Below are 22,819 nucleotides of genomic sequence, written 5' to 3'. Positions count from 1 at the left end.
TAATCAATAACAGCAAATCGTCAATGCCTGCATTGCTCGAAGGGAAGCAAACAGATTGTAGAAAGGTTTCAGCTGATAGACCAGTCAGCCTTAATTTGGCATATGCCCCTTAAACCAGATATTGCTTGCAATTCCACTGAATTACTGGATAGGCCATATGGTCTTTATCTGGCTTCATTTTTCTCTGTTTCTATGTTCCTAACATAATAGGTTGTGAAGTAATCAGGACCAGCTATTCCAGGGGTAGGTTGTCTGGACAGAGCAAGCAGGCCCTCTTAACACAGTACAGCTCATATTGTTGTAGAGTCTCTTCTACCCCTTTTTCACATCTTTACTCTGGCAGCAAGCTCACTTTCTCAAAGAAGCCTTTCAGGATGATTCTGGAAGGAGGACATCAGTAGGAACTCTTAGGGCTTCAAAACTAAAAGAGCATAAGAATCACCATATTGGGTCAGACTAAAAGGTCCATCAAGCCCAGTATTTGTTTCCAACAGTGGCCGATCCAGGTCACAAGTATCCGGCAGGATCCTAAAAAGTAGCTGGATTTCATGCTACTTACTCCTAGCAATAAGCGGTGACTTACCCAGTTCTACCTCAATGACTGTTTCTCCAGAATTTTCCCAATCCTTTTTTACATTCATCTACTCTAACCACTTTTACTACATCTTCCTGCAATAAGTTCCAAAGTTTACTATGCATTTAGTGAAAAAAATATTCTCTCCTATTCTTTATAAATGTGCTGTTTTGTAACTTCATGGCATGTCCCCTATTCTTGTATTTCTTTGAAAGAGTAACAAACAATTTGCGGTTTCCATTCCACTCATAATTCTACAGATGTCTATCGTATCTTTATAGGAATCATTATAGGGTGGCATGGTGTTGCAAGTACCACCACAAAATGGCTTGCCACTCGAATATCTGTCATTGGATTGGGCCTGGAGTAACCAAGCCCCTGCCTGATCCAATGACTCTTTGATCTAGATAAATTCTATTGATACCCACCCTCCCACACACCCTAAGAACAAGAGAAGCATTTAATGAGATGTATATTCCTGTTGCTGTGGGACCAGTCTCATGACAAGAGATGAAAAATCTCACAGCTCTTGTTGTTAGAATGGACCCATGGCAGCAGGAGTTGTGCAAGAAAAAACACTGTCTCATCTCTCATTCCTACACAGCGCGGACAACCCCACTATTATCAACACCCCGATTACACATACCTATCTTAGACGCCTGAAAATCCTCACGTTAAAATGACCGCCACTTAACATAGAGAGCCAAGTGACATCCACAACAAAGACACAATGGTTCCACTCAATGTGGAAACTCAAATGCGTTAAACAATTCTTCCCGAGGGGAACATTTTCGCAGCCTGATACAATCAATGGTACTAAGCCATGTAGACTACTGCAATGAATTTATGCGGGATGCCAAAGAAACAAACCTTAAAGACAACTTCAGGACCACTCAGAACAGCAGCTAGGCTTTATCTTTGAAAAACATTGATTTGAAAGTGCAAACCCCTTCGCGAAAAAACTTACACTGGCTCCCAATCAAAGAAACGACAGTTGCTTTCCAAAATCTGCACTCTGGTTCACAAAATTATCTACGGTGAAGCTCCGGGATACATGACAGACTTGATCAACCTACCAACTAGAAAACACATCCAAACCTACATGAACGTACCTAAATCTGCACTACCCAAACTGCAAAGGACTCAAATACAAATCAACGTACGCGTCCAGTTTTTCCTACATAAGCACACAACTGTGGAACGCATTATCAAAAGCCTTGAAAACTAAGAATGACCACCTAAACTTCCGGAAAACACTAAAACTAACCTGTTTAAAAAGGCATACCCTTACCGATCCAACATAAATGCCTGATCTTTGCAGCACAACAAAACTAAAGTACGTAATGGGCATAACACAACTCTTCCGCTGTACGATTCCCTAGTGTGGCTGTGCCACATGAACTTTATCTTACCACAACATCACTTTGTATTTGTTTACACCGGAGTCTGTAACGCCTCTCCGGTACTATGTAAACCACATTGAGCCTACAAATAGGTGGGAAAATGTGGGATATAAATGTAACAAAATGTAACAAAAATGTAATTGTGACAGTAGTTTTGAGTCTAGGGAGAAAAGCCTTAAATAAGGGAGGAATTTGGAAGGGTTGAGTGAAGGCTCTGGAGGCTGTGCTGTTCCCTTGGCCGGAGCCGAACTTGGTCCCCATCACTGGGTTTCCACCTCTCCCCTCCAGAAGTGATTAGACAAAGCGATGACTAGGGTAAGAATGATGCACTTTCTGCAGATGACTTTTTGCCGGCAGTCAATGCAGCTCTAATACATGGCCTATTACATCGGCCTCTCTGTATTTGTGCTGATTTATACTCTGCATCAGGGCTGCACCTTACAAGTGCAGTTGCTGGAGGAAATAGCCTGCCTTTGCTAGCAAACACCACATTCAAGGAGTGGGTGAAAAGGCGCTCACAGCCAGACTTCTCTCAATGGGAGGTTGCTTGTTGTACTGCATGTTTACAAAGAATAAGAAACCAGTTTCTTAACCTGGAGCACAAGCTCATGTGCACAATTGTCTTTCTAAAAACAATAGTCAAGCGATTCAGGATGTGTTCTTCCTGCAGCTGGTGATCCAGTTTCTAAAGTTGCTCTGTGGTGTACAACTTCTATTAGTAATACCAAGAATTGAACAACAGAAGATGCAAGGTCAAGGTCTGATGCAACTTTCTGTAGGAGCTGTGCAAAAGTATTATGTTCCCTAGGCAAACCTTTATTTATTTATTTGTTGCATTTGTATCCCACATTTTCCCACCTCTTTGCAGCCTCAAAGTGGCTTACAATACATCATGAATAGTGGAGATAGGACAGTTTAGACATTTAACCCTGTGCTTCCCTTAATTATTTTCAGACTCCCAGTCCCCCCTTTTATTTCTTTAGCAAATTCAACAATTATGATTACTCCAGCATCAGCTTTCCCAGAAGGATCCTGTAAAAACGTATAATTAGATATCACAATTTTAAATATTAAACTTGGTTTTGTTTTTATATACATAATGGGATAATTTTATATAGCTTTTTCTAGGCATAAAGCTTGTTTTAGATGGAGTATCAGCAGGGCTTTTTTTGAGGGGGTACTTGGGGGTACTGAGTACCGGCACCTTTTCTGTTGTCTGCTAAAATTGACCCATGGACCCCAAGTTTTAATGAAAGAGCTGAGGCTCTACACACCAATTCTGCCTTGTCTTACATTCTGTGACCGATTGCAGGGGGCTTGGCTATTGTGGGATGGGTCCCTCAGTGATCACCCCACCCCTGAAGAGTGGCCTAGCATTTCAGTACCGGCACCTTTTTTACTAGGAAATACACACTGAGTATCAGACACTTATAAAATTGTGTGTGGACATACATGCATAAAAACTAGAGTATGTTTACTTCTAGATAATCTGTCCATAGGCATTCCAAGGGGTATACCTTGGGCCCAGCTGGGACAGAGCTGCAAGGTATAGATATATTTTATAAAATGTGTACGTGCATATATTTATACCTTCTTTGGAGCAGGAGTAAATTTATGTGAGAGAATCTGTGTGCTACTGGAAATCACTGTAAAAGCCTTTTTAATAAAGTCATATAGGCATAAGAACATAATAGTAGTAGCCATACTGGGTCAGACCAATGGTCCATCTAGCCCAGTATCCTGTTTCCAACAGTGGCCAAGCCAGGTCACAAGTACCTAGCAGAAACCCAAATCATGGCAACATTTCATGCTACCAATCCCAGGGCAAGCGGTGGCTTCTCCATGTCTGTCTCATTAGCAGACTATGGACTTTTCCTGCAGGAATTTGACCAACCCTTTTTAAAACCCAGATATGTTAACCACTGTTAGCACATCCTTTGGCAAAGAGTTCCAAAGCTTAACTATTCATTCAGTGAAAAAATATTTCCTCCTATTTGTTTTAAAAGTATTTCCATGTAACTTCCTTGAGTGTCCCCTAGTCTTTGTACTTTTGGAATGAGTAAAAATCAATTTACTTCTACTCGTCCTACACCACTCAGGATTTTGTAGACCTCAATCATTTATTTGCACTTGAGATGCCGCCATACCTAACTGGTAGATCACAGAGGTTTACAAAATTAAAAATAAAAAGAGATAGTCAGAAATGAACTACAAATAGTGACAGGAAAAACACACAATCATATCATAGTCATGCATACCTGAGAGTAAACATGGGAAAAAGGGCAAGGAAGGGCAAGCCAGGGTATGGAAAAGAATAAGGGCAACAGGGATGTTTAAATTACTGGGAACAACAGTGGATTTTTTACCTTGAATTTCGTTGCCCCTTGGGGGCTTAAAGCTAAGATTGAGTGGATGATGCTAATTTGATCTGGGAACTGTGATTGGAAGTTTGAATTTAGGTGGTTTCTGATAAGGCTATTTGAGGGGAGGGGCACAGCACCACCGCCAGAAAGTTGGCTGGTCAGGAATGACAACATCAGTGCTGAGAGGTACAATTTTTTGTACTTTTCACATAGGTGTCATGCTCTAAAATTAGCCCCAATGAAGGCAGAAATCTTTTATGTGTAATGATGATATTTGCTACGCTGTTGCCTCTCAATAAAGACAGTTATTTTTTTTAAAAACGCATTTACCCGTGTAATGGATGCTTATTTGCATAAAAATGTATTTGAAAATATTCACGCTCAGTGCTTAGCAACTAAACGGCTATATCATACAAAATAGCCGACTATCCGAGAATATTCAGCGCCATCGCTGGCTACGTTTGGGACCAAATTGGACTACCTAAATAGAAGGCTTATCGTTGGCCAGTTTAAACTTAACTGGCCAGCACTGAATATTGACATGGCCGGTTAAGTTTAAACCAACCAAAAATAAACCGGATATTCAATGCCAGTCACCGAAAATGGCCCGGCAAACTCCCACGGTCTGAATATCGGCCCCCATATGTATATATTCAATGGCATGGTCTAATCAGCACTGCTGAATGTAAAGTATGCATAACATTCAAACTATCTAAGGAGTCCTTTTACAAAGCTGCAGTAAAAATTGGTCTCAGCGCCCCTTAACACAGGTCTTTCCCTTGTGCTAAAGTCATTTTTACTACGGCAGTAAAAAAAGATTTTTATTTGTATTAACAACTGTGTGCTAATGTTGCCATTTGTGCACAGCCATTGTCAAAAATTACCATATGAGCACTTACCACCATCTATTTTGTAGGCTGTAAGGGCTCACGTGCTATTTGTGCTTATAGTCATTCATTTTACTATTGTTATACTGTTAACAAAATTGTAAGTTTGATGTTAAACTGTACCTACTGTACACTGCCTTGGGTGAATCTCTTCATAAAGGTGGTTAATAAATCCCAATAAATAAAAAATAAATATCCACGCGCTAACCAATTAGTGCGCAGTAATATAGATGCACTAACTGGTTAGCATAGGAACGCTCACCCTTCACTGCTGACACCCCCTTCAGAAAAAAATAGAAAAAAAATATATTTAGACATGGATAGCGTGCACACATAGCAATAGTAATGTGGATTGTTTTAGCATGTCCTGCATTAAGGGGTCCTTTTACTAAGGTACGCTGAAAAATGGCCTGTGCTGGTGTGGACACGTGTATTGGACGCACAAAGGTCCATTTTTCAGTGCACCTGCAAAAAGGCCTTTGGGGGGGAGACAAAAATGGATGTGTGGCAAAATAAAAATTGGCATACGTCCATTTTGGGCCTGAGACCTTACCGACACCCATTAACTTAGCAGTTAAGTCTCACGTGTTAACTGAGCAGTAATTGTCAGTGCACGTACACTGCCGATCAGTGCCCGGTTAGTGCTGCGCAAATTTCCAGTGCGCATAGTGGATGCACATAAAAAATGATATTACTGCCTCGGCTACGTGGTAGCCGGGCGGTAGTTCTAAATTTGTTGGGCGCGCGTAGGCTTCTATGTGGCTTAGTAAAAGGGCCCTCAAGTATTTTTGCTACATTACGTGCATGCTAGCACCAAATGCAGCTTAGTAAAAGGGCCCCTAATTAGACAGACACTTCAAATTAGAGGTTCTCTGTTGGCTGAACATTGTTCCCCCCAAAATCCACGAAGGTGGAGGAACTCCTGGATCCCACAATAAAGAACAACAGAAAAGGAGTGGGGAAACAGATACTGGCTCTTCAGAAACAAACCATGGAACACCAAGGCACTGAAGAAACATTCTTTGTTGATGATAGTTAAACAGCCTTATTTTCAAAAGTGATGGGCACCCATAGTTCGACCCAAATCGGGAGATGGGCGCCCATCTCGCAAAGGCGCCCAAATCAGTATAAATCGAAAGCCAATTTTGGGCGTCTTCAACTACAATCTGTTGCGGAAACGGGCAACATTGATGGGGCGTGTCAGAGGCGTGGTGAAGGCGGGACTGGGGCGTGTTTATCGGCCGAGGAGAGATGGCGCCTTCGGCCGATAATCGAAAAAAGAAAGGCGTTTTTAGCGCGAATTTGGGTCATTTTGTTTGGACCCTTTTTTTTCACGAACAAGTCCCAAAAAAGTGCCCTAAATGACCAGCCAGCTTATAATCGAAAGTGCTCGCCGGCTATCTTCCAACACAAATCGGCCGGCGATTTCTTAAAAGAGGAGAAATCGGTATAATCGAAAGCGCCATTTTAGACAGCATCGCCGCTTTCCCGTCGCTTCGCCGGCGAAAGTTCAAGGGGGCGTGTCAGTAAATTAGCGAAGGCGGGACATGGGCGGGCATGGGCGTGGCTACCAGATGGCCGGCTTTCGCCGATAATGAAAAAAAAAAGCGGCGTTAAGCAGTATTTTGCCGGGTTTACTTGGTCCTTTTATTTTCATGACCAAGCCTCAAAAAGGTGCCCCAACTGACCAGATGACCACTGGAGGGAATGGGGTATGACCTCCCCATACTCCCCCAGTGGTAACCAACCCCCTTCCATACTAAAAAAATAAAACTAAAAACCTTTTTTGCCAGCCTGTATGCTAGCCTCAAATGCCGTACCCACCTCCATGACAGCAGAATGTGTTGTATCCTCCGACAGCCTTTCCCTGGTTGCGATGTGGCTCTTGGGTGAGTGTGACACCTTTTCTGTTAGGTGCCCTGCAGAATCACATTAGCAATGCATTGTGGTGGGTGTAGGGTACTGGGCTCTACTCCCATGATGCTTTTCCCCCCTGCTAACTGGGTCAGAGTGTGCCCTGTTTTGTTTCCTGTTGTAGTCCATGCGGTAGTGGCCATTTTTGTAAGCCAGTTTTAGTTCCCTTTCCTGTGTTACCCACGTTAGAGAAGGTAGTTCTTACCTTGAATGGTGCTGAAAGAGGGCATTGTACACCATTGTGCCAGCTCTGACCTACTGCTAATCTTAGTACCAGGGGACTCTTTGCCAGTGGGGCATAACCTCTGATCTGCAGTTAACTGTGAGTAAACGTGCTTATTTCAAGAAACGACTTTTTCAGAGAGATTAGTCTTCAGGTATGAACTGATGTGCCAAAGTTTATACAGCAGCAATAAGTCCTAGAGGCTGTATGCAGGTCCCTGGAGCAATTTTAGTGGGTGCAGTACATTTGTGGGTAGTGGGTTTGGGGCCTCAGCTCCCAAAGTAAGGGAGCTATGCACGTGGGAGCTTTTCTGAAGTCCACCGCAGTGACCCCTAGGGTGGCTGGTTGGTGTCCTGGCATGTCAGGGGGGCCAGTGCACTAAAAATGCTGGCTCCTCCCAAGGCCAAATGCCTTGAATTTGGCCGGGGTTTGAGATGGCCGACATAACTTTCCATTTTCGCTGAAAAACAAACCCGGCGAACTCCAAGGCATTTGGCCGGGCTAAACCGTATTATTGGAAAAAAAAGATGGCCGTATTTTCGATAATACGGTTCCAGCCAGCTGTAGCGCCACCGGCGATCTATTTGGCCAGCGATGTTCGATTATGCCCCTCCAGATGACCACCGGAGGGAATCGGGGATGACCACCCCTGACTCTCCCAGTGGTCACTAACCCCGCCCACCATAAAAAAAAAACAACTTTAAGAACTTTTTTTCCAGCTTGTATGCCAGCCTCAAATGCCATACCCAGCTCCATCACAGCAGTATGCAGGTCCCTGAAGCAGTGGGTGCAGTGGACTTCACCCAGGTGGACCCAGGCCCATCCCCCCCTACCTGTTACACTTGTGATGGTAAATGGGAGCCCTCCAAACCACCCCCAAAACCCACTGTACCCACATATAGGTGCCCCCCTTCAGCCATAAGGGCTATGGTAATGGTGTAGAGTTGTGGGCAGTGGGTTTAGGGGGGGGATTTGAGGGGCTCAGCACCCAAGGGATGGGAGCTATGGACCTGGGAGGTATTTTACTTTTTTTTAATTGTTACAAGTGCCCCCTAGGGTGCCCGGCTGGTGTCCTGGCATGTGAGAGGGACCAGTGCACTACGAATCCTGGCCCCTTCCACGATGCAATGCCTTGGATTTGTTCGTTTTTGAGCTGGGCGCCTTCGGTTTCCATTATCGCTGAAAAACGAAACCGGCCAGCTCAAATCCGCACAAATCCGATGCATTTGCCGGGCACAAACCGTATTATCGAAAAAAAGATAGGCGCCCATTTTTTTGAAAACACGGTCTGTCCCGCCCCTTCACATACCCGTTCTCGGACATAGACGCCCATAGAGATGGGCGTTCGCTTTAGATTATGCCCCTCCACGACTTTTAGTCTTTTTTTCAACTATCAGGAAGACTTTGCAAGCACGTAGATAATCTTGTTCCTCAAAATTAATTCAAAAATGTTCGCTGAGATTCCCTCTGTATTGCACAGGCAACTAAAGTAATGATACTGGGCAACAAAAACCTATAATATCAGAGTGAACTACAATTCAAACTGTCTTTCTTCTCTAGGAGAGTAAATCTTTATTCACACATTTTGTATCTAGTGCTGCTCACTGTAACCATCAGTCTGGCAAATTTGTGAACTGACATGTACCAAATATGCAAAGGTCCATTAAAAAAACCCAACAAGTAGATATGACAACCAAATACTTTTACCTGGTATTTTCATCCAGATATTTAGCAGACTTTATCCAGATAAATGTATCACTGTAGATAACCAGATAAATTTAGCTGGATAAAGTTATCTGAATAAATTTTAGATCTGCTCTTTGCCAGGCCACTATCTGACCAGGGCTGTGGAGCGGGTATACCAAACCTTTGATTCCAACACCTATATTTTTATGCTCTCCAATTCCAACTCCACCTCTGATTCCTACTAATATTAGGCTTTAGATTTTTTGTCCTGGATCTAAAGTACTAGTAAATATTTATTTTTATTGCCAGTAGTGTAGATCCAGGACAAAGAAATATAGACAGGTATAAAATGAAAAATGTACATATAGTATAATGTTGTAAGTTTTTATTTTGAAGCTGGAGTCAGTACATTTTACTGATTCCAACTCTACCCGAAAGTGCTTCCAGCTCTGACTCCGACTCCACAGTCCAGTATCTGGCAAAATATGTCAGATCACCCTCACCAACCCTGTCCACTTTTTATCTGAATAACTTGATACAGCTGTGTACAGATAAAATTACCAGAACAATGCAGGAATATTTTTAAATGTGGGCAAAAGCAGATCCTACCTGCATAAACTATTTGAATATTGATCTCATAGTTGGTACAAGTTAACCATTCTTTTGGTAGTTTCTTTAGTGCTACCACTGTAACCATCTCAGAAAGACCACACAAATATTATGTTCACATATATCCTCAAATTCTACAAAATGCATTAATTGCGTGCACAAATTTAATTGAATAATGAGCTAGATAGCACCGGTAATTGAGATCTTAACAAACAATTATAAAAACAGAAGAGTAGCTACACTGGGTCAGACCAATGGTCCATCTAGCCCAGAATTCGGTTTCCAACAGTGGCCAAGTCAGGTGACAAGCACTTGGCAGAAACCTAAATCGTGGCAACATCCCATGCTACCAATTCCAGGGCAAGCAGTTGTTTCCCCATGTCTGTCTCAATAGCAGACTATGGAGTTTTCTTCCAGCAACTTGTCCAAATCTTTTTGAAACCCAGATATGCTAACTGTTGTTACTGCTTCCTCCAGCAAAGAGTTCTAGAGCTTAACTATTCGTTGTGTGAAAAAATATTTCCTCCTATTTGTTTTAAAAGTATTTCCATGTAACTTCCTTGAATGTCCCCTAGAGTCTTTGTGCTTTTCTGAAAAATTGATCTACTCATTCTACACCACTCAGGATTTTGTAGATCTCAATCATATCTCCACCTCATCCGTCATGCTGATTGGATTTAATTAAAATTTACGTGTGTAAATTTTACACACGGGTCTATAAAGGTAGCATGGGTCACGGGCGGATCAGGGATGCTCTTTTAATTTGTGCGCGTTGTTATACAATAAAGGGGATCCGCGCCTAATTTAGGCATGGTGATTTACACTAAGGTTTTGTTGGTGTAAGTGGTCATGCCTAAATATAGTTGTGGTTCTCAGCACTAAGCATTATTCTATAACTACTGCCTAACTTTAAACGTTGTTTATAGAATAGTGCTTAGTGTTATTTTATTCGGCACAATTTTTAGAATTCAGTCCATAACTTATAAATACTACAGAATGTCAAATACTTGCTGTAACGTTGAATATGTATTTATTCTTTATTGGTCCTCTCCTATTTCTTTTTGTTTGTATTTTGTCATAAAGGATTTGTTCTCCTTTTTGGTGTTTTGTTGTAACATTTGTTTTCACCATATTCATCAGATTTTGTGTGCTACATTTATTGATACTAATTTAAAAATTCAGTGTGATATACCCAAATGCTAATATCAGGCAACACTCGTTGAAGCTGAGCGCACTAATCCCCCTTTTACAAAGCTGTGCAGCAATGCCGACACAGCCCATTCACTTTGAATGGGCTGTGTCGACATTACTGCACCAGCAGCTGCTAGCATGGCTTTGTAAAAGTGTGGGCGCGGGGGGGAGTGCATTACAGTGTCATCGGGATCTCGATAAGTCAATAAGATCTTTGTATATTCTCCGAACACTGGCTTTGACCCATTCCTGGTGCTGGGTATTTATTTGTAATTTTACTAAGACCCCTTGATATCTTCCTTTACAAATTTAGTTCTAAATGAAATTGAAGCACTCACACTACCATCTGTCTGACCTCAATGTGCAACTTTCTTTAAATTAGTCACATTACTTTCTAGCTCTTCTTACTGTCTTACCTATCTATATGTTCCATCTTTGCTTTACCCTTTGCTATCAGTTCTAATGTTCTATTACATATTGTGTTGACTTTGCAAATAGTATACCATGCCATACTTTGTATTGTTTTTGAATATTTTTACTGCTGTGATTGTCCATTGCTCATGTTTGATCTATTCTTACTGTGCACAGCCTTGAGTGAATTCCTTCAAAAAGGCGGTAAATAAATCCTAATAATAATAATAATAATAATAAGGAGTTGAAAACAGAAGTAAACTCGTGTGATGCTCATGGACTTATAGTACTCTCATGTTTCTGCTGTACTGTTTTTTTTTTGCACTCCTGAAGAGAAGCTACACATTCTCTGGTCTTCCTCTGTGGCTGATGTTTACAACAGAATGAACAAAGAAAATCTAAAGAACTTCAAGAGCCTGGGTGGGACTGTTTATCTGAGTCAGAACAGTAGAGTATTGATGTTGTATTGTTTAGCTCTGTTTAGAATAAAGTTCTTTTTTTAATTGCATTTCTACAAAGTTTATCAAAACAAAATAAAACATGGAAAAGAAAATAAGATGATACCTTTTTTATTGGACATAACTTAATACATTTCTTGATTAGCTTTCGACGGTTGCCCTTCTTCGTCAGATCGGAAATAAGCAAATGTGTTTGTTGATAGTATATATAAGTGAAGCTTCAAAGCATTTCAATGACCGTCTATGAAGAAGGGCAACCTTCGAAAGCTAATCAAGAAATGTATTAAGTTATGTCCAATAAAAAAGGTATCATCTTATTTTCTTTTCCATGTTTTATTTTGTTTGATTTCTATTGATAACCTTTAAGAGTGGACTAACACGGCTACCACACCTCTCTACATTTCTACAAAGGAAAGGGTACTGTGTTTTATGATAGAATAAAAGGTGGTTGTCTTTCCCAACCTTTTGTTTTTTATGTAATTCTTCTACACACTGATGCTTAGCTAGAAGAACCTTTCATCTCACTGACTATACAGCTCATAGGAATTTGAGTTCTACTTGCGATATTGCCACTTACCGAAAGGGCTGGATTGCCTTCATCCTCTACAGTGATGAGCAGCCGATAGATGCTCTGCCGCTCACGGTCTGGAGGAGAGGGCCTTGTAGCAATCTCACCAGTGACCCGGTCTATACGGAAGGTGAGGTCCTCATTTCCCTGGGTGATGTAGTAGGAGAGGAGGCTGTTGAGTCCAATGTCCTTGTCCGTTGCCTGAACCCGAGTCACAGAGGTGCCACCACCAACATTCTGAAAAGCCACAGTAAATGTTAACAAAAATAATTCTAAAATGAAAGCCATTCTTTTGTAGACTGTGCAGAAAAGGTCCAGATGAAAATACAAATCCAGCTGTATTTTTACTGTAAACTAAAGATGCAATGGATAGAATATTTATCCTGAACAAATATTATATAAAGTAAAGCAACTTTAGACTGCATATTTTTTGATTGGGAGGGAAATAATTATGAAAACATTATTAGATGCACAAGAAATACACTTTTATTCTGTTGACAGGTTATCTCTGAGTGCCCCAGCAGCATAAATAGTAGTAATAAATCACTAGATTTGAAGACTCAGTCCAGTGGTTTACAGAATATGCATCATAGTGTTTGCTAAATATGTACTTAGGGCCCAATATTCAGCAGGTGGGAGGCAGCCCGCATAAGTCCTATGGTCAGTGCTGACCCTAGATATTCAAAGTTAGGACCTTTCCGGTGCCGTCATTGAATATCCAAGTTTTTTTGGCCAGCTCTAACTTAACCGGCTATGGGGGCCTCGCTAACGTTTTTAGCTCACGGTAAAATGTAGCTAGCGGTAAACACTGAGACGCCCATAGGAATATAACATTTACTGCCAGCTGATTTTTACTGTGAGCTAAAAACGCTAGCGTGGCTTTGTAAAAGACCCCCTAAGTGAATGTTCAGCACTGGCCGGTTAAGTTAATAACAGGCAAAGATAGGACTGCTATTTATGCGGTCTGAGCTGCCTGCTAAAGTTAGCCAGCCAGCGCTTGAATATTCACAGATACCCAGCTGGGTTTCCTTATTTTTATGCCACTCTGTTTGATTTGAGAGTCGGTTTTGTTTTTTAATTAGATTTTTCCATTTGGTTAAGGGTGGATTTTAGAATCAATTGGGGGAATCACCTAGATGTTTCTAGTGGCTGTTATTTTGCATTTGTGATTTTAATATATGTCTATGACAATCTTCAGTTTTAAGTTTGTTCTCTGTGTTTTAATTTGAAGTTTATTAAATTCTTTTTTAGTTAATTTTTTTAAGCTTTGATATACCTGTGGTTTATTTTTTTATATTTATTTTTATACCTGGTTTGAATATGTCTTTATGATTTGACTAATATGATTTTATGTATATATGTGTTTACAATACTTTGTATGCCCCTGAAACAGCTCTTGGCAAAACATAGCCATGTCGGGCATCTGTTTTTAAACAACCTGGAGCAAGCTTAGTAAATAGAGGGGGTCTTTTACTAAAGATTAGCTCGAGTTATTTGCAGCAGGGAAAATGGACTTGCTGTAGATAACTCAAGCTAAGCTTTAGTGAAAGACCCCAAGAATTTTCTCCTTTTCACCGGCTTACTGTTGTTTTCTTTCACTAAGCAGAGGTGAAGCCTTACCTCACTGACACTAACATTGTAGCCCATTGGGCTACTGATGATGGGTGGGTTATCATTCACATCCAAGATGTTGACAGTTAGCAAATGTTCAGTCCTGCGAGGAGGAGAGCCACTGTCCGATGCTCGGATCTATGGAATAATAATGTAAAAGGCATATTGAGGTACTAAATTCCAATGAAGCTTCCATTAAATAAAAGAGAAAGTCAGGTCCAGATCTTACAGCTCTAATGCCCAGATGATCAAAAGCAAACGCAGGCGCTAGAGGCCAATAGCGCTGTACTAGCTCCCGTCCCATGATCAGAACCGGGTGCCATATCCCTAGGACATTTCCTAATGTAAACAATCAAGAAACCAGATACAAAATACAGATAAATCCTCAAGTAATGCAATCTGCTATCAAACCCCACTAAATTGGGCCCAATATTCAGAGTGATATAAGCAGGCAGGAGAGGCTCTGGCCTGCGTAAATCAAGGTGATGCACCTAATCATCAATATTCAGCAGCACTAAACAGGGCAATATTGCTGAATATCATCTCTGACCGCCTTTATTAAAAGTTGGCAGGTCGGGAGAGGTACAAGAGGTGGAACAGGGCAGCAGCGGGTTATGCAGGTGCCAGTAATATTCAAATGCAGGGACCCTATATGGCTAATCCAGCCAAGTTAGGACAGATAAAAAGCTGTCCTAACTTGACTGGGCTAGCAATGGGGTTCCAGAACTGATATATTGACTGGGACGTGCATAAATGTTTTTTGGTATGCCCCCCCCTTCCTGAACCAGCCCTCATCCTTCCCCAAGCTTGCAACAGTGGGCTTCACTCCTGCCTCCATTGCACCCACTGGACCATCAGGATTAAGAGGTAGGCTTGGGGGAGCCTATCTTGACCAGAGGGTGGGGGATGTTCTGGTGGAGGTTTTGTACTGTTGTGGGCTTGGGGGGAGGGTGTATATAAGGAGGGGGCTGGTTTGATGGGGCCAGGAGGAGGCTCAGAGAGGAAAAAATACCGAAACAAAGTTATGCAGTTCCTAGTCGATACTCAGCCAGGATCCACATACCAGTTAAGTGCTGCTGAAAATGACTGGTTAGCCCCGGAAAGGCAATTTACCTGGCCAGGAGCCGTTTCTGGTTGGTTAAATTCCACTGAATATCAACCCCTTAGTATTCTAAAAAGGAAAAGTAGAAACCTACATTCCTCTATAGAACAGGCTCCTACCAGGCACCCTCTGAGCATTTCTGCGTAGGCACCTAGTTATTGAATTGCCTGTACAAAAGATCAATGCTATAAACTAGGCACTCACATTTATGTGCCCTTGTGTGTGTAAATATGTAGAACACTAGCACTTGTGTGTACAAGTGTGCACTTAGCCACAAAAGTACCAGTACAACACCTAAATGCTATTCTACAACAGTGTACATAAATACGAAGGGGGACTGTATATGGGCAGAGCATTGGGTTTCCCACTTATGTATATAACTTACAGAATACTGTACATTACGCATGTCCTTGCCACATGACCCAGGCACAGTTATGCCAGGTTTATGGCTGGTGTAACTCCGGGAACGTAAATGTTAGATGTGTCCATACCAGGCTATGCTAATACTGTATAACGGAATTTGGGTTCCAAGATGCTGCTAAAGAGTATGCTCAACAAAGTCGAGAAGACAAAGGGTCAAATGGTGCACTAAAGTCCTTTAATGAATATCTTCAAGGAAACACAATGACTCAACACAGGCCGTTTTTCAGCTCAATAGGCCTTGAGGTGTTTATCCAATGAATGTATGCAGTGTTTGTTCTCTTGGAACTAAAACCAAATATCCAAATGCAGTGTGCCACATTAAAAAAGCACTGCAATGGTTCTTCTGTTCTTTCCTGTTATAGAGTTCGCTTCCACTGTGCAACCTCAGTCCGCTTAAACGGAGACATGCAGTCTGTCATTGCCCCCATAATGTTCAGTGCTGAGGACTGTTACTGTAAAGCTTTAACTAAGCTAATAGAAAGAAATAAAAACAGGGGAACCAACCCTCTCAACTCCAACCCACCCCAATGCACATGAAGGCACCTGTGGCTATATCACAATGCAAGTCAATTCTGAGCTGGAAGCCCAAAGAAACAGAAGAAAATCTGGTAGAAAAAAAAGCCCAAACCAAAACAACAAAACTAAAACAAATTAGAAAACAAAAAAGAATGCCCTATTCCATTAGTCACAACAAGAAATTAAAAATAAAAGTATAACAGGCCTAGATGTCATCTATCCCAACTGTTTTTGCTTGAACTTAAGGATCCACTTTTGACCACTAGTTCCAAGAGAGATGTGCAAATTACCTTCAGAATATACTGATCTAGCAGCTCTCTGTCCAATGGCCTTGCTACAAAAACTTCACCATAAGTGATGTTAGTAGTGCGAATCTCGAAAGCTTTAGCCACATTTCCTGATATGAGAGAAAAGGTCACCTGGAAGAAGGAAATTTAAATGCAGAGGAAAAAAAGAGAGAGGACATATGAAATAATATACATTGACAGCAATAATAGTATAGTTTATATAGACTTCTACAAAACTCCAGAGAACTTTATAGTCATGGCACAAAACCAAGTTCTGCTCTTACAGTGACCTCTAGTGGTTGGTCAAAGAACAACAGTGGATATACCAAAGTAAGCTGTTCACTGCTCCAACATATCAAGTTCATGCAGTTCTTCACATACTAGAGAAAACTCTCTAGTAAGCTACAGGAAGGTTCCATCATGGCTCTATGATGAAAGATTACTTGAAATGCATACAGAAGGGCCATACACAAGAAGAGAACATGTAAAAAGCTATTATTATCTAATCATTCATACTATCGATAACCTCAGCTGCCACTTAATTCAAATGATTTTAATTTAAAAGACTATAATATAAGCCCCTATGTTAACATAAGCTAAAAAGGTTCACTGAAAACACTGTATGTTAATGCTTATGCCTAAATTCAATTTAACTCTATATTTTGAAGACCTCAGTCAAGTGGAGTTGTGGCACATGTAATTATTTCAGCAGCCACTATCCTATCGTCACTGGTCTTCATTAATTTTTTATGTCTTTTATGTTTTGTTTCTGTTATAGTGCTTGTTTTCTTTACTTCCTTTTGTGAATACATACAATATTCCAAATCTGTAGCTTTTGGGCAATTTTCAGATGTATTAAAGGCAATAGTAATTTCAAATTCTTTTACTTATCTTGAATGAGTAGGCTCTAGGGGAAATTTATATCCGACATTAACACATGTTTCGCCACCTGGCTGTATCAAGGATCCATCCCCTGAAAAACGCATATAAAGAGTCAGCTCCATTCTATGAAAACTAAAATAAAAGTCTTTAAAACATCTGTTTACCAAAAACGTTTTCCTGCCATCCTTGTATCTTCCCTGTGAATCAAAGATGGCGGCGGCATTTCTAAGCAGCTGATTTATATCAATTGATTGAAAAGTCTGCCAATCAGGACACCTAGGCTATATCAACGACATCCATTCTAACCCTGTGTTTAGCCCATGTGGTTCAACCATATCTAATGTAGAAATCCAAAATTGTTCCCTGTAATTCAATTTCTGTCCAAATTACCTCCCTCCCACCTCTCCTGAATCACATTAATTATCCGCCATTTCATTCATGATGACATTCCTTCCAATGGTTCGATAATAGTGCTTGTAATAAGTGATTTATAGATTAAAATATAATTTACCTACAAGCCAATTTTTGCGGTTACAACAGACCTGGAGTACTGTAGAGGATTTCAAGCAACAAGCCAGGATTTTGACTAGACAGTTTAAGGATAAAGGTTACCCAAGTAAAGCTTTGAAACAAGCCTATTTACAGGCTAGATTTGCTCAACATGATATTCTTTTGCAAAAGGGGAAAGGGAATGGGACTTATATACTGCCTTTCTGTGGTTTTTCCAACTACATTCAAAGTGGTTTACGTATTATATACAGGCACTTATTTGTACCTGGGACAATGGAGGGTTAAGTGACTTGCCCAGAGTTACAAGGAGCTGCAGTGGGTATCAAACCCAGTTCCCCAGGATCAGAGTCCGCTGCACTAACCACTAGGCTACTCCTCCACTCACCAGTGAGCCAACAGGAATGATTAACGTGTATATTATCTTATTCTACCATATCTAATGAGATAGTGAAGTCCTTACGAACACACTGGCATGTACTTCAACTTTATCCGAGATTTGAGGAATATCCCATCATATCATACAAATGGGGTAAAACAGTAGGTGAAATGCTTACACACCAAGGTTATGATAAGTAATGCTGGGACAATATACAGGATCACATGAACATAGTGGGAAATGGCAATGGTGCTCCTTGACAATCACTGGCTCTGTTTGGAAGGATCCTATTACAGGTTTTGAAATAAAATCCAAAACTATTACATCCTGCAATACTAACAATGCAGTTTATCTCACTGAATGTCCATGCAAATTGATTTATACAGGTTGAAGTAGCGGACCTATAAAAATAAGACTAAATGAACAAAAATCACGTATTAAACTGAAAATTTACAAGTACCATTATCGAACCATTGGAAGGAATGTCATCATGAATGGAAAGATATGAAATGGCGGATAATTAATGTGATTCAGGAGAGGTGGGAGGGAGGTAATTTGGAACAGAAATTGAATTACAGGAAACAATTTTGGATTTTTACATTAGATACGGTTGCACCAAGTGGCTAAGTGCAGAGTTAGAATGGATGATGTTGATATAGCCTAGGTGTCTTGATTGGCAGACTTTTCAATCAACTGATATAAATTAGCTGCTTAGAAACGCCGCTGCTATCTTTGATTGACAGGGAAGATATAACGTCGGCAAGGATGTCAGGAAAACTTTTTTGGTAAATAGATGTTTTAAAGACTTTTATTTTAGTGTTCATAGAATGGAGCTGACTCTTTATATGCTTTTCTCAGGGGGTGGATCCTTGATACAGCCGAGTGACAAACATGACAATGTCAGATTTAAAATTCCACCGCAGCTGACTCATTCAAGATAAGTAAAAGAATTACTATTGCCTTTAATATGTCTGAAAATTGCCCAAAAGCCAATAGATTGGGAATATTGTATGTATTCACAAAAGGAAGTAAAGAAAACAAGCATTATAAGAAAAACAAAACATAAAAAATTAATGGACTGGTGATGATAGGAGAGTGGCTGCTGGAATAATTACATGCTCCACAACTCCGCTTGGCTGAGGTCTTCAAAATATAGAGATAAACTGAATTTATGCATAAGCATTAACATACGGTGTTTTCGTTTTAATTTAAAAGAGCCATAATTAAAATTTGGATTTGTATTTAGTTTGCTATAGAAGACTGAAGGATTCCTATTATAATTAATCATGATCTTTAAGAAGTACAGTTACCTAAAAAATATAACCCAAATTACAAGTGTCTTTTCAGCCATGTAAGGTAGTGCCTGGCAGACTGCATATTTGTTTTGAATTTAATTATGTACAGGAAACTAAAACCATTTAAATTCATCTTATTTATTGACAGCCCCATCATATTCACATCTCAGAATAAAGGGGTAAATATTCAGCTCGCTGTGGTGAGCATTTTGCTGACCACCTGTGGCATTATTCACAGATATTCACTGCCAGGCTATGACCGGGCTTTGGCACTGAATATATTCAGAACTTAAGTGGCCATGGGCACCACAAGGAGAGGGGTTACATGACATAGCTTAGGTTTTGAAGCTGGGACCCTGATATTTTGAAGAACACTTTGAAAATTCTCCTCTGGAACTCTGACTTTAAGGATACCCAACACAACTTAAGAGGCATCCTCTCTGGGAAGTGGGTGTCCTCTGTGGTTGGTGGCGAAAGCTCTGGACTGGAGGACAAGATGGCATCGGGAGCAGATGCTTGACGTGCTGCTCGTCCTGCTTATGTGTTTTCCCAGATGCTGCCAAGACCCAGCTGATTTTTGTTCACTATGGGGAAGAGGAAAGGAGTCCAGAAAACTTACCCTCCAGCTTCCAACACTCTGAGGCGTCTGGGGCAGACCATGCTCGTGGGAGTGATAACACGTCAGGCTGGAACTGTACTGCCTGCTTTGCGAGGAGTGCCAAGTGTGTCAGCAGACCTCAGTGTGGATTGGGCTCCCCTAAGCCCGGACCAGAGGCCGACCCCCCCCCCCCCCCCCCCCCCCCCCCCGGCAGTCCGAAAGAGTTTCAGCAGCAATAACTGGTATGGGGTCTTTTTCCATGAGGTTCAAGAGAGCCACAATTAAGGAGGGGCTGCCAAGCAGCAACCTTTGGGGACTGGCTGGGCTGCTGGAAGATCTTTGCTTCAAGCTGCAGAAGTGGAGGTAGTAACTTCCGGTGGTAACTTTTCTCTGCTGGGGGAAATTGATCAGCCGGCTATAGTAACTTTGGAATCTCTATGGCAAGCAATTAGAGCTATGGACTCCAATCTTAAAATGGCAATGAAATATTAAAACTGATTTTGGGTCTATTGCTGCCAAGGTAGAAGGTCACGTAGACTTGTTAACCTCACATGGGGAACAGTTGGAGAGGCAGGCTGAACAGATGATTCCGCAGAACCATTCCTTCTAAACAGGATTCCTTTGTGTTTATCCCACGCATGTTTGAATTCCATTACTGTTTTCATCTCCACCACCTCCCGCAGGAGGGCATTCCACATATCCACCACCCTCTCTGTGAAACAATACTTTTTGACATTAGTCCTGAGTCTGCCCCTCTTCAACTTCAATTCATGTCCTCTAGTTCTACCGCCTTCCCGTCTCCGAAAAAAGTTCATTGGCGGATTATACCTTTCAAATATTTGAACGTCTGTATCAAGTCACCCCTATTCTCCTTTCCTCCAAGGTATACATGTTCAGGACAGCAAGTCTCTCCTCCTTGTATGGTTTGCAACGCAAATCCCATACCATTTTTGTAGCTTTTCTTTGCACCGCTTCCAGTCTTTTTACATCTTTAGCAAGATACGGCCTCCAAAACTGAACACAAAACTCCAAGTGGGGCCTCACCAACGACTTGTAGAGGGGTATTAACACCTCCTTACTTCTGCTGGTTATGCCCCTCTCTATGCAGCCTAGCATCCTTCTGGCCACGGCAGTGGCGTGCCTAGGGTAGTTGACACCTGGGGCTGGTAATTTTTTAACACCCCCCTCCAAAATCCAGTACTAGGCATACTGAGAATACAAAACACTCAGTACCTATAGAGCAATTCTACCATACCATAAGCAGTAATTTCTACGAGTCACACAAGGAAAAGGAAAGCATCTTAAACACTACACTGAGCACTAGAACATCAATTCACCTACTGAAAAACGAAACCAGACAGAATACTACAGATTGTCGATCCTGCACAGTCAATGGCAACTGAAAGCCATGTCTTTTTCACAAACACAGATACACCCTAATCCACTATAGAATAAGTAATCATAAACTTTCTATTTAGACAAAAATTAAACTGAACCCCCAAAGATGCCAGAGTTTGCATACAATGCAGCACCACAGAAACAGAAAATGTCCCCCAGTACGGTGCAAAATATTAAGACAGCAGATGTAAATTTGAAAAAACTACCAATCACCACTTTACAAATTAACAAATAGAAATAAAATGAATATAGAAAATAAAATAATACCATTTTATTGGACTAATACATTTAGCTCTCAGAGGCCAAAATCTCCTTCCTCAAGTCAAAACAGTATAGTGCTGTTACAGTATCCTATCCTGACCTGAGGAAGGGGTCTCCGAAAGTTAGTCAAAATGTATTAAAATTAGTCCAATAAAAAGATTACCTTATTTACATGTTCTATTTATAAATATTTATTAACACAGCTACAATACTACTTTATCCTAAAGCAAAAAAAATAAATATATATATTTTATTTACAGTTTGTTGTCTTGGTTTCTGCTTTCCTCATCTTCTTTTCACTGTCTTCCTTCCATCCAGCATCTGTCTTCGCTCTCTCTCTGCCATCCGGTCCATCCAATGTCTGCCCTCTCTGTCCCTTCCATCCACATCTGTTCCTGTCTGCCCTATCTCTCTCCCCCTTCCATCCACTGTCTGCCCTTTCTATCCCTTCCATCAACTGTCTGCCCTTTCTCTTTGCACCTTTAATCCACCATTTGCCCTCCCTCTCCCATCCATCCAGGGTCTGCCCTCCCTCTCACTCCCCCTTCCATCCAGGATCTGTCCACTCTGTCTCTCTCTGCCCCCTCTTTTCGGCCCCCAGTTCCAGCCCCATTATCCCACCTGCCCCTAGTTCCAGCCCCAGCCCACATCTCCCACCTTCCCCCCCTTTTCAGTCCCCAGTTTCAACACCAGCCCTTTTCTTCCACAACAGTACATTACTGTATTGGGAAGAGGCATATATGTGAGTTATCTCAAAAAGAGTCATGTAAAGATATGCGGTTGGGAGGCGGGGATAGTGCTGGGCAGACTTATATGATCTGTGCCCTGAAGAGCACAGGTACAAATCAAAGTAGGGTATACACAAAAAGTAGCAAATATGAGTTATCTTGTTGGGCAGATTGGATGGACCGTGCAGGTCTTTTTCTGCCGTCATCTACTATGTTACCATGTATGTTATGTATGTAAAGACATGCGAGAGAGGGCGCGACAGTAGCCCCCATCGCGACCCCCCCCCCCCCCCCCCCGCTTCTGTACATAAAACTTATCTTGAAATACAAAATAGTTGTTACAAATGACCCAGGTGAGTAATTGTGTGGTATGACAGATTTTGGAGTATGGTTCCTCCTGATGAAGGAAATACAAAATGCGGTCTCGCACTGAGGACCACAATGAGTAAAAATCTGCTGAATTGATCTACTGTGAATATATTGCTTCAATAGCCTTCCCAGGGCAGAACAGAATTTCTACTAGGAGATACACCCATTTTTCGTGA

General features: G+C 41.3%; 1 protein-coding gene across 1 annotated transcript in view; it reads right to left on the bottom strand.

The window, feature by feature from the left end:
* The window catches only part of CDH23 (cadherin related 23), a 1,475,307-nt gene that overhangs the window by 399,950 nt on the left and 1,052,538 nt on the right, over positions 1 to 22,819 (bottom strand). The window contains exons 33-35 of the mRNA XM_030204991.1: positions 16,230 to 16,358; positions 13,908 to 14,036; positions 12,297 to 12,524 (exon numbers count right to left, since the gene is read on the bottom strand). Coding sequence (XP_030060851.1) covers positions 12,297 to 12,524; positions 13,908 to 14,036; positions 16,230 to 16,358 — 486 coding nt within the window. The remainder of the gene's footprint in view (positions 1 to 12,296; positions 12,525 to 13,907; positions 14,037 to 16,229; positions 16,359 to 22,819) is intronic.

Source organism: Microcaecilia unicolor, chromosome 5, assembly GCF_901765095.1.
Source record: "Microcaecilia unicolor chromosome 5, aMicUni1.1, whole genome shotgun sequence".
NCBI lineage: Eukaryota > Metazoa > Chordata > Amphibia > Gymnophiona > Siphonopidae > Microcaecilia > Microcaecilia unicolor.
This window is presented reverse-complemented; position numbering and strand designations above follow the sequence as displayed.